The 12,151-nt window shown below is 37.8% G+C and overlaps 1 protein-coding gene across 2 annotated transcripts; it reads right to left on the reverse strand.

Annotated features, from left to right (window-relative positions):
- Positions 1-2,039: 2,039 nt before the first annotated feature.
- LOC107585742 (NACHT, LRR and PYD domains-containing protein 3-like) lies at positions 2,040-10,657 on the reverse strand. 2 transcript variants are annotated; one of them, XM_016272897.1, is made up of 13 exons: positions 10,598-10,640; positions 10,101-10,193; positions 9,879-9,995; positions 9,488-9,718; positions 6,334-8,133; positions 5,624-5,797; positions 5,249-5,422; positions 4,913-5,086; positions 4,483-4,656; positions 4,255-4,407; positions 3,055-3,228; positions 2,525-2,698; positions 2,040-2,230 (listed from the first exon to the last, which is right to left on the reverse strand). In XM_016272897.1, exons 2-13 carry the CDS (start codon positions 10,145-10,147, stop codon positions 2,221-2,223), a joined length of 3,402 nt encoding a protein of 1,133 aa, XP_016128383.1. In that variant the 5' UTR covers positions 10,148-10,193; positions 10,598-10,640; the 3' UTR covers positions 2,040-2,220. The 2 variants fall into 2 exon arrangements, with proteins under 2 accessions (XP_016128383.1, XP_016128382.1); XM_016272896.1 differs by having other exon boundaries at positions 10,101-10,657.
- Between the last annotated feature and the right edge of the window lie 1,494 nt (positions 10,658-12,151).

The following is a 12,151-nucleotide window of genomic DNA, read 5'->3' on the forward strand; positions in this document are numbered from 1 at the left end:
AGTAAAAGCAAAATGCGCAATCCCGCACCGAGATTCAGGACATGATCAAACATATATTCTATTATATATAGATTTGTAAAATAAATTTCCACGACTTTTCCAAAGCTTTCTGGGGTTTTCATGACCGAACGAACCCTGTAAATGGCTGTTTCTATTTGTTTTTTAATCGTTTTGATGAAATTTCGGCTCCACTTTGTGTGGTGGTTGTGAGACGGGACAAAGTCCCTGTAAGATATTAGGGTAGCCTATTCTATAGTCTCTGGACGGTGCTCAAAAGAGAGCGCTCAAAACTCTTCAGATTAATTTAGTGGAACATAATATAGAATCATCCTCTGTCAAGAATTGAGGCGTGAACGTGAGAATTTATCATTATCTTTCTAAATGTGCGCTCTTTTGGGCTAAAGGCTTAATTGAACCGTTTAAAGTCGCTATGTGATCACAAATTAAACGGCGATTCGGCGCAGCGCAGACGTGATTTAATACGCGTGTCCTTTTTCTATGTGAAAAAAATCATAAATTCCAGTTTATGCTGTTTGATTATGGCTTCGAAGGTCGTAGTTGGAAGCTGTTAGCCCCGGCTGGCCCGTGTGCGCAGTTGAAATGCGGCTAATAATTTCTGACTGGCACATAACTGAACAAATGTAAACGGGTTAAGGCAGGGCCCCCGCCTTGTAGGGTGCAGCCCATTCAAGCCCAATGGTAAGTCCGGCCATGGATGGGATGTTTGAAGGTCACAAGATAACTGTGTGTTAGAGAAAGATAAATAGAAATACACAAAATATTACAGGAGGCTAGCGATGTACCACATTCACAATGTTAACACCAATAACTTTATTCTTGACAACATATAATTTAATCACAGTAGGCCTACTGCTCAGGTTGCTTACAATGCAATCATTTTCTGCTGTCAGTTATTGCTTCACACATATAGTGAAGCAATTTAACATAGGTAAATGTAAACGGGTTAAGGCAGGGCCCCCGCCTTGTAGGGTGCAGCCCATTCAAGCCCAATGGTAAGTCCGGCCATGGATGGGATGTTTGAAGGTCACAAGATAACTGTGTGTTAGAGAAAGATAAATAGAAATACACAAAATATTACAGGAGGCTAGCAATGTACCACATTCACAATGTTAACACCAATAACTTTATTCTTGACAACATATAATTTAATCACAGTAGGCCTACTGCTCAGGTTGTCAGTTATTGCTTCACACATATAGTGAAGCAATTTAACATAGGATTTAGATTTAAATCTAATATACAGAGACAGAAAAGCATCAATAAATTATTAGTTGTAGACTTGTACAATACGTTTTCCTTAATACTAGTACAGTATAATTCTCTTGCAAAACAGACAATGACATTGTAACATGAAAAATCAGTAAACTATTCAGTCTGACCTGAAACTTTACAGTATACACAAGGAAATTGAATATAATATATAATTTTCTGTTTTCACAAAAATAAATAAATAAAATAATAAAATCAGTGATGAAATGTCAGCCTCCTCTTCGAAAAAAATAAAATCATCTTCTTGAAAGTGCAACAAATATGTATTTAAGTAAATCCTACATTTTAAAAACATGGTTTTTGTCATGCTGTAGTCTTGTCATTTGTCGATTGGTAATCATGAGTATATATAGGTGTGCTTCTATGTATCCTAAGTTACAGCATGTTACATCAATTTTGGTGAGACCATTACATGTCCTTGGGAGCAACAGTGTGCTGATATATTTTTTTCTGATATATTTTTGGTTGTGCACAACATTTTCAGTATTTGGATGTACATGCTTTCTTTGATTGTTCAATCATTCTACGTAAACTTAAATCAATGAAAACTGAAAATCCTTAAACTTATTCCACACAGTTTAAGACGAATAATATCTTAAACTAAGAAAAAACTAACAAAGAAAAAAGAAAACTTATTAACACTCAGATGTTATTCATATAAAACACTACTTTACTTGGTTTGATTTTATGACCAACAACAGTTAAAATGATAATAAGACAAATAATAATAATGTATAATAATATGGTGTACAATTCATAAAATATTTTGTAGCATGATAATTCACAAAAAAAAATCCCTGAAAAACAAAGATGAGTGACAGATGCGCTAAGCATGAGCAGGTGGGTTATCATGCTTCAGTTGTGTTCAGACATTCAGATGTGTGCAGAAGTTACAGTCACAGCAACTCTTCAGTTCTTAAAGGACAGCATCTAGTATAAACTAATGAACAGTAAATTAGAGATACTCTTAAAGACAACTAAATAATTAGAATTACCCATTGATAGATTAGAGAGATGTGAGCAAAAATGACTGGCATTACAATTGTAAGTACACACAAAACATAGTGGTCACCCTACTGATCAAATTTAGTCAGGACACTAAACCTAGCTTACAAGTCCTTAATATTTAGTTTGTACTGAACTATAGATGAAATATTACAGCACTTGTGACTACTTTACAATATAAGTATTGTATATATTAGTTGAAGTTGTATTTGATGGTATAAATACTTACTCAAAATTCTCTAATTTGTTTTGTGGATCATCGCTTAGGTCAGAGAGCAGCTTCACTGCAGAGTACCCAAGTTTATTCCCAAATAGATAAAGATTTCTCAAATGTGAGGGGCTTGATGTCAAAGCTGCAGCCAGAGCAGCACAACCTTCATCAGTAATACCACAATCCCACAGCCTGCAGAAAGAACAAAGAGAAACTCCCTCCTGTTCAGTGGTTTCTTAAATGCCATGTATCATGTAAACTTTAAAAAAAATAAACCATAGTTGCAATTCAAAACAACTTAGATTTGTCGAGGAATAGTAAAATAGTAGAAACAGATGACCAGCTTTGAAATTTTGTTAATTTCAAGAGTTCACTAAAAGAATAAACCTGTGCATTGCAATGATTTTCCCACTGGTAAGGGGTGTTTTAGGCACAATTAGGTACATCTTGTGTTCTCTGACTTGCATAAGATCAGCACAGAAGGCAACATTTTGTGAAAGACTCTTTTAGCCAGATTTGATGGGTGTCAATGAGAGGGGTAATCTTACTTTAATGTCTCCAGTTTACAGTGAGGGTGCTCCAGAGCAGCAGAGAGTACCTTCACTCCTGAGTCTCTGAGCTCATTCTTATCAAGATAAAGCTCTTTCAGGTCTGTTGAATTTGATTTCATAACTGAAGCCAGAGCAGCACAGCCTTCATCTGTGACACCACAATTCATCAGCCTGTAAACAGATGTGAAAAGTACTTTAGCAGCAAATTGATACTAAAACAAATGTAATGATACTAGAGCCCTGCACGGGCCTCAAATATAGGCCCTAGCCCAGCCCTGGCCCGAGATCCTCAGGCCCTAGCCCGGCCCTTGTCCGACAGCTCATCAGAATTCTTGGCCCGAGTCCGACCCGAGCCCGTTTTTCCCCGCCCTTCTCCCAAAACAGCTTATACTACTGTTTCAGCTATTAAAATAGTTCAGTTTTGTATGTAATGTCAAAGTGATTATATTTCGTTTCGTTTTTTAAGTTAATTTAGAAAAACGTTTGGAGCATTTTTTGTTCGTTAAATGTAAGTTTTTGTTTTTTAAAGTAACGACCAAGCGGCCAGCGGCAGACAGTGAGTTGATCATGTTTGATCAATTTAGCCTTCTCAAATCATCCCGACTTGCCTAAAATAAAATCTATAGATATAAAACAGTTCAAGCATATCACAATGTTAGTTTAAATGTTTAACCTAGATAAATGTGCGCTATTAGATGCATATCTAATTGTTTGTGCAGAGAGCTAAAGCGCGCTTTACATGACATGGAGGCGCCGGCGCGATCACTTGCGTTGGAAACAACGTAAAATACGCAGTCATTTTTGCTCATAAAGGTAAGAGTAATACATCACTCGGAACTGTAAAGGGTCTACTTTTATTTGTGTGCACTCACAATATCAACAAAACGTTGTGATTTTATAAAATAAAGGATAAATACTAGATGCTTTCTGCAATTTCGGCCAGGAGCACTTCACAATGATGAACCGAGACTCAGCGAATACTTGCCTCACAGACTTGCTAAATATATCTATAGAACATTTTAAATTACTACTTTAAATTGAAATAATTCAAATCAAAAACAAAAACGGAACCCGACGGGCTTGCAGGCCTCTAAATGATACTAGTCATTCTATAGTGTCATTCTCAACTCAGTGTACTTCTATTACTAATATGTGCCTGAGTGGGGACAAGGAAATGTTTGACTCTCACATTCTTACCTTAGTATCTCAATATTACAGAAATGTCCAGCCGAAAGCTGCTTCACACCCGAATCTCCTAGTTTATTCCCAGACAGATCCAGATCTATGAAGTGTGAACAGGTTGATCTCAGAGCTGCACAACCTTCTTGAGTGATGCCACAATGCATCAGTCTGCAGTGTAACACAGAATATTCAATTAACTCTCATCTCATATTATTAGGAGCATCAGACCGTTGTGCATTTTACCTCAGTATTTTCAGCTTGCAGTGAGGATTTGCAAGTCCACCAGAGAGCTTCTTCACTCCCGAGTCTCCAAGTTTATTCTCTGATAAATCCAGTTCTCTCAAGTGTGAGGGGTTTGATGTCAAAGCTGATGCCAGAGCAGAACAACCTTTATCTGTCACACCACATCTGATCATACTGACGAGAGAACAATGAAATTCTCTTCACTCTTTAAGCTCAGGATATATGAGATAAGCTTAGAAGGAACATTTTATATAATACTGTGAAAACATTATTAATTCATAACATAATTACCACAAACAAGAATAATTCACAATGTAAGACATAAACATTGAGTAAATGATGACAGAATTTTCATTTTTTGGGTAAACTATTCCTTTAATTCCTCAACATTAAAAATGATATATCAGAGCTTTAGGAGAGATTATTTTACCTCAGTATCTCCAGTTTACAGCATGGATTCTTCAACACATCCAAGAGCAGATTAATTCCTTTGTCTCCAAGTTTATTTCTATCCAGATAAACTTCTCTCAGGTGGAAAGGGTTAGAATTCAAAGCTGAGGCCAGGGCAGTACAACCTTCATCAGTAAAGCCACAATTCCATAGCCTGATAAACAAAAGAATAGTCAAGTATTTTTCCGTACTTCTTTGCTCTTGCTAATATATATAAGCTCATGAAAAATGGGGTCAAAAACAAAAGTGTTGCATTTATAATTTTGTTCAGTGTATATATATATGTGTGTGTGTGTGTGTGTATACATGATCTTACTTAAATATCTCCAGTTTACAGTATGAATTCTGCAATCCAGCAGCAAGCTGCTTTACTCCTGTGTCCTGCAGGTTATTGCAATTCAGACTGAGCTCTTTCAAGCTCAATAATTTAGTTTTAAGCGCTACAGCCATAACAGAACAACTTTTGTCTGTCAGTTTACAGTTTGCAAGCCTGTGGGGGAAACAAATGATATACTGATGAGCACTTTATCATATGATAAATGATACTAACAATAAAATGACAAATAGTGTAAACATACAAAATAAATAAATCACAATTAACCTCCCACTCAATTTCAGCTCCATTACAAATGACTGCTTGTAAGGGTGTCCCTGTCTCATGTTCAGGAGTTGCAACCTTGCATATACTTACCTCAGTACCTCCAGTTTACAATGTGGACTCTCTAGACCAGAAAAGAAGTCCATCGCTCCTTCATCCTTAAGTCCATTTCCATTTAAGTTCAGCTCCCTAAGACAGGAGTTATTTGAACTGACAGCTGAGGCTAAAGCTTTACAACACTTCTCTGACAGTATACAGTAATGAAGACTGTACAAGAAAAAAGATGATGAAATTACAGTAAATGGGATTAAAGTAAATCTTCAGATGCAGTGCAGAGTTTGTTCTAACCTGCATTAGACTAAGCATAAACATTAGACTTTGCACTTTCAAGAAAAAAGTAGCTTGGTTTGTGGACTATAAACTACTTTCACAAGTTTGACATTTCAGTTTTATTTGGACTACTGGTAATTTAGACTATCTGGCAAAACATGAACCAAGTTTCACTCTTACATTGAGTAGGACAGGTAAATCATACATACAAGAATTGCAACAAATATGCACCAGTAGAAGTTTCTAACGTTTTGCTCTATAGAATAACAAAAAAAAATTAAACTAACAGATTGCTATCTAAAATTTCAAAACAGAGGGTTTGTTGAATTCATGTGTTTTAACAAATAAGTGATTAACCTTCACCAGTGATGAATTTTTGTTGTCCATGCTGATGAAGGAACATACAATTTTCTACTCTTGTTAATGACTAGAAAGATTGTTGTCATATTAAAACAATCAGAAGTGGTACTTACTGTGCTGTTTTAGAAGCTTCAATCACAGGCAGCAGCCTCACAAGAACTTCATCAATGTCACTGCACATTCTGGCATATTTGCTCATGTGAAACACATCCAGCTCTTCTGAGGTCAGCAACACAAAGGCAACAGCTGACCACTGAGAGCGTGAAAGTCGTGTTCCTCTTATTGTTCCAGAATTAAGAAAATGCTGAACTTCCTTGATAAGAGAATGGTCACCCAGTTCATTCAGACAGTGGAACAGGTTGATGGACCTCTCTGGAGAGGGATTCTCCATTATCTTGTGTTTGATGTACTTAATGGCTTTTCCTGTGCAACCGGAGCTACTTCCTGGTTGTTTAAGAAGGCCTTTTAAGAGAGTGTGATTGGACTCCAATGAGAAGCCCAGAAAAAAACGAAGGAATACATCCAGATGCCCATTTGCACTGGCCAGGGCTTTATCAACAGCAATTTTAAGCAGGTCAGATAGAAACATTCCTGGATTTGATAACATAGATGGTGTGGTATATTGATCTGGTGTGATATTGAACACATTTATCTTATTGTTGATAAAGGAGAGGTACACATACAGGGCTGCAAGATGTTCCTGCATAGTCAGATGAACAAAACAGTAGACTCTTCTCTGACACAGTACAAACTCCTCTCTAAAGATCTGAGTGCACAATCCTGAGTACACTGATGCTTCTGTCACATCAATGCCACACTCTCTCAGATCTTCTTCATAAAAGATCAGATTTCCTTCCATAAGCTGCTGAAAAGCCAGTTTGCTCAGTTTGTAGATCATGTCTTCATCATTCACTTTCTTGTCATAGTCTTTCTCATTGTTGATTTTGGTCTGAAGGACCAGGAAGTGTGTGTACATTTGAGTGAGAGTCTTGGGAATTTCTCCACTCTCTGCTTCACTCAACATCTTCTCTAGAACAGTGGCTGAGATCCAGCAGAACACTGGGATGTGACACATGATGAAGAGGCTCCTTGATGACTTCAGGTGTGAGATGATTCTCTCAGCCAGACTCTCATCAGTGATTCTCTTCCTGAAGTATTCTTCCTTCTGAGGGTCATTAAAGCCTTGTACCTCTGTCACTCGATGGACACACTCAGAGGGAATGAGATCAGCTGCTGCTGGTCTGGAGGTGATCCAGATGAGAGCAGAGGGAAGCAGATTCCCCACAATGAGGTTTGTCAGCAGCACGTCTACTGAAGCAGATTCAGTCGCATCACACAACCTCATGCTGTTCTGAAAATCCAGAGACAGACGACACTCATCCAAACCATCCAAAATAATGTAAACTTTATATTGATCACTGTTTATTTCCAATTCCTTTGTTCCCATGAAAAATGTATTAAAAAGTCCCAGGAGACTGAGACTTTGATTCTTCATAAAATTGAGCTCTCTGAAAGGAAGTGGTAATATGAGGTGGGCGTCTTGATTTGCTTTCCCTTCAGCCCAGTCCAGAATGAACTTCTGCACAGAGACTGTTTTTCCAATGCCAGCTACTCCTTTAGTCAGAACAGTTCTGATGGGTTTGTCTTGTCCAGGTAAGGGTTTGAAGATGTCATTCAGATTGACTGGTGTATCTTCTGTTCTTGCTCTCCTAAATATTTCAATTTGTCTGATCTCATGTTCATTATTGACTTCTCCACCTCCATCCTCTGTGATGTAGACTTTTGTGTAGATGTCATTGAGGACTGTCAAAGTTCCCTGATTTGCTGTTCCTTCATGCAAACACTGAAATTTTTCTTGCATGTTTGATTTGAATTTCTCAAAAACAGCTGAACCATCATGTTCAGATTCAAAGCTGATGAAACAACAATAATAATTAGTTAATAATTAGCTATATTATTTTCATTCATTTTGTTATTCAGTATGCATTGTCACAAGTGTGGAGCTGGTGGAAGTTGTTAAAGGGGTCGGTCATATGATGCGATAGATTTGCATAACGCCGTCCAAATGTTTACGCAAAGAAAGAAGGCGTAACTTTTATTCTCGCTGTAGTATTGCTGTTGCCGCCGCCATGTCGTGAAGGCGCTGTGTGTTTTGTTGTGAAAGCGAAACTACTTTGTTTGGTCTTCCAAAAGAGGACAATATCTGCTTCGTCATGCCTGGAGCTGATCCGTGCTGGTCGCTGAGGAAATACATCAACTTCACGCTGTGGATCAACGGATCGGCTTTCACTGTGTGTGGATGAAGCGGAGTCCAGCCCGGGATCGTCACATGTGGTTGCCGTGAGCCCTCCGGACGCTCCTTCGTCGAATCCACCGGCCGCACCGTTCTCAAGCCCACTGCCTCTGCTCACTCTAGCCCTCCGGCCGTTCCTCACTCTAGCCCCTGGCCTCTGCTCACTCTAGGCCTCTGGGTTTCGTTGGGAAAGCGAAACTACCTTGTTTGGCCTTCCAAAAATGGGCACGACTAGAAATCAGTGGTTAAGTTTTATTTACAACACTGTTCCAGAACACTTCAACCCAAATATTCAGATGTGTGCAGCACATTTTATGGAGGACTGTTTACTGATCCTGGTAGAGTAGACTATAATGCCGGCTGTTCTGACTCACATACTGTAAGTACGTTTTTAATATTTAAAGAGCTTTTATATTTTATATTTTTTATATTTAAAGCGAGTTTTTTGAGCCGTGTAGGGTAGGGCTTGTTGTTTTTCATTTCTCCAATCACAAATGATCACATGGTTTTATGTTTACGCGGCGTGATGCAACGCAACGCGTAAAAAGACAGTATAAGTCATTATACTCCATAATTATGTCCCCACTGGATGCAACAAATGCCTCGTTTATAATGGGTTTTCATGTTTTTTAATCATCGTTCCGGCCGGACGGCATCATCACAGTATGGTGAGGGGCATAACATTTCCGCCACATGCTTGAGGTATTCGGCCAATCACAACGCACTGGATATCTGGCCAATCAGAGCACACCTCGCTATTCAGACCGATGAGCTTTGTAAAAATCGACACGTTTCAGAAAGGCGGGGCATAGAGGAGAAACAATAATGTACAGTATGTGGAAAATAATGTTTTTTTTAACCTTAAACCGCATAAACACATTTCATTACACCAAATACACAAAATAATGTTCTTTTTAGCAACATCATATGACCCCTTTAAACAAATACTTATTACTGGAACAGAAATTACAAACCTTTGTTGTAGTACCATGTCTCCCTCTTTCTCAATGTTAGATGTATCTCTAGACCAGTTATTTCTGATGGACAGCATGCTGGTTATAAAAGAGTTTGAGCTCTCTCCAGGTGATACTGTGTCATCTTTTAAGTTGGGTGGATCAACAATAGACATATTGCTTTTCATAGTCAGATAGCTGGGTGCTGTAGAGACTGATCTTGATCTTATTCCTGATCTTATGGTGTTTAGTCTGTCAATATTAAAACCCGAAATATGAAAGCAGTTACACAAGTACAAATGATTATTGAAAAATGACTAGTGAACAGAAGAACTAATACTGACAATCATTAATTACACATTTCATTTGTACGATGCTGGCTGTTTGATTGCTGGATTGATGCACATCTTACCTGCTTTCAGGTGACATTCTGCCATCTTTTAAATTTGGCGGATCAACAATAGATTTGTTGCTTTTCATAGACAGGAAGGTGGACTCCGAAGAGACTGATCTTGATCGCTTTCTTGATCTTAACACGGTAAATAACAGTATAAATTTGATGCTGTTTAGCTTTTTTTTAAAAATGTGTTTGTATGTCATTGTGATGTTTAATTTGCTGCCATCAGTAACATACCTTTTTGGAGAAAACTCTCGATCTTTTAACCCTTCTGCTTTGTCCATTAGTTACTGGAACTTCGATAACTTCTTCTTAGTGATTAATACAGAACTGGCCAAAATATTATATATTTTTTGTTATGCATCTATATTCCAAAGTTTATAGACAGTTATAGAAGTATTTAAAATGGCTCCTGTTTTGTTTCCTTCTCAGTGGATTCAACTCACTCACTGAGAGAAGAAAATTCAGTTTTCACTTTCAGGTTTACAAACTGATAAATAATGACCATTACATATTATTGACAATGTACAGTCTGATATGGCTCCTAACAAAAAGTGTGCAGTGTTGCTATAGGCCCATTCCCAGTGAAATGGGTAAAACATAGCAAAGGCTGTTACTTTCAGATCATACGCAGTTTTGGTACAAAATACCGGATATGTATAAACAAGAAAAGTAGCACAAACTTGTCAGCAGTCGGATGGCCAGCACTTACAATTTTTACTGTCAGTACTTACAATTTTGTAGACTTATTTACATGTCTCAAATTTGATCCAGCATGCAACCAAAACAGGCCATAAAGTAATCGCAGTTCTTGACGTCCTTTCACTTTTGATTTCATTAGCACTTGTTATAAGAGAGAGAGAGAGAGAGAGCGAGAGAGATCTTGAAGAGATGAATCGTCGCTGACACGAGGCAGACAGCAGGCGGCAGCAGTTACTGCATCACTGACGCAGATGGCGGTAACCCGTTTCTTCCACAATTTTGAAGTTTGTTCCGAAAAAGAGGGAGAGTTGCCCTGTCCAAATACCCACACTTGCGGTCTTTGCACTTGACCACTTATATGACGTATTTCCTGTATTTGGCCCAAGTGTTCAAGTGAGGATGAAGACGAACTTTTCATTACCTGATGGGACACAGTAGCCTTGTCCAAATACCACACTTGTATGGGGGTAGAATTGTTGCTTAATTCCAAATAAATAGATTATGATCCACAAATAAATAGAATGAGATCCACAAATAAATCTTAAAGTTTCACAAACATGAATTAAATTCACAAATAAATAAAATGAGATTTGCAAATAAAAAACATATTCACAAATATATTTATGTCACAACCACAACTTTGCCTGGCATTTATTTGTGAATCGCGTCCTGTGCATTTGTAGATAGCTGCACGCATTTGTGAATCACGTCCTGTGCATTTGTAGATAGCTGCACGCATTTGTGAATCGCGTCCTGTGCATTTGCGAATTGTGAAACATTACTTGCGTCAAGACGTGCTGACAATCCACAAATACGTGGACTCCACCCACCATCTACTCAAGCCAATCAGATAACAGCCACATTCGCTGACCAATCATAGCACGATCTCGCTATAGCCAATCACGTTTTGCTTTACAATCAGGGCGGTCTCGTCCTGAGATAACTTCATGCATCTGCATTGGCTCAAATAGGTCATATAAGGGCCATACAATGGGTACAGTAAAAGATGTTTAAAACGGGATTTCCTTAGACCATTAGACTGTGTATAATGCCAAGCCACTGTATTTTATGTTACGTGCCTTTGAAAATGCCAGAGGAAGCTTTAAATCACGGCTATATGGGAACAACGCTATACTGTATTCAAATGGAATGCAGTCATTATGGAAGCGTCATTTATTCAATATGGAAATAAAAGTGTCAATAAGTAACTGACTAATAAATAACTGAACTCAACCTCATAATAAACATTTGTTTGTGTAATAGGTTAAATTGCCATCACACAACAGCCAACAGCATTTCCCAGTTTTTCAGTCAAGTCGATGTATATGAGCTGCTCTGTGGATCTAACGATGTATGAAGTTTTTCATATTCTGTGGTGGTCACAGCAGTAATAGAAATTAATCTACCAATAAGCTTAAATATATATATATATATTTTACATTTTAAAAGCATTTTTACATTTATAAAGCCATTTTTTCTTAAAGTGTGCCTCATCTTTTTGAGTCAAATTATTGCATATAATTTGTCAATTAGAATAATGAGACATTTGGGCTGTTACCAAACAAATGGTATAAATATCAACGAAA

This window comes from Sinocyclocheilus grahami, unplaced genomic scaffold (assembly GCF_001515645.1).
Source record: "Sinocyclocheilus grahami isolate Dianchi unplaced genomic scaffold, SAMN03320097.WGS_v1.1 scaffold74.1, whole genome shotgun sequence".
Lineage (NCBI taxonomy): Eukaryota > Metazoa > Chordata > Actinopteri > Cypriniformes > Cyprinidae > Sinocyclocheilus > Sinocyclocheilus grahami.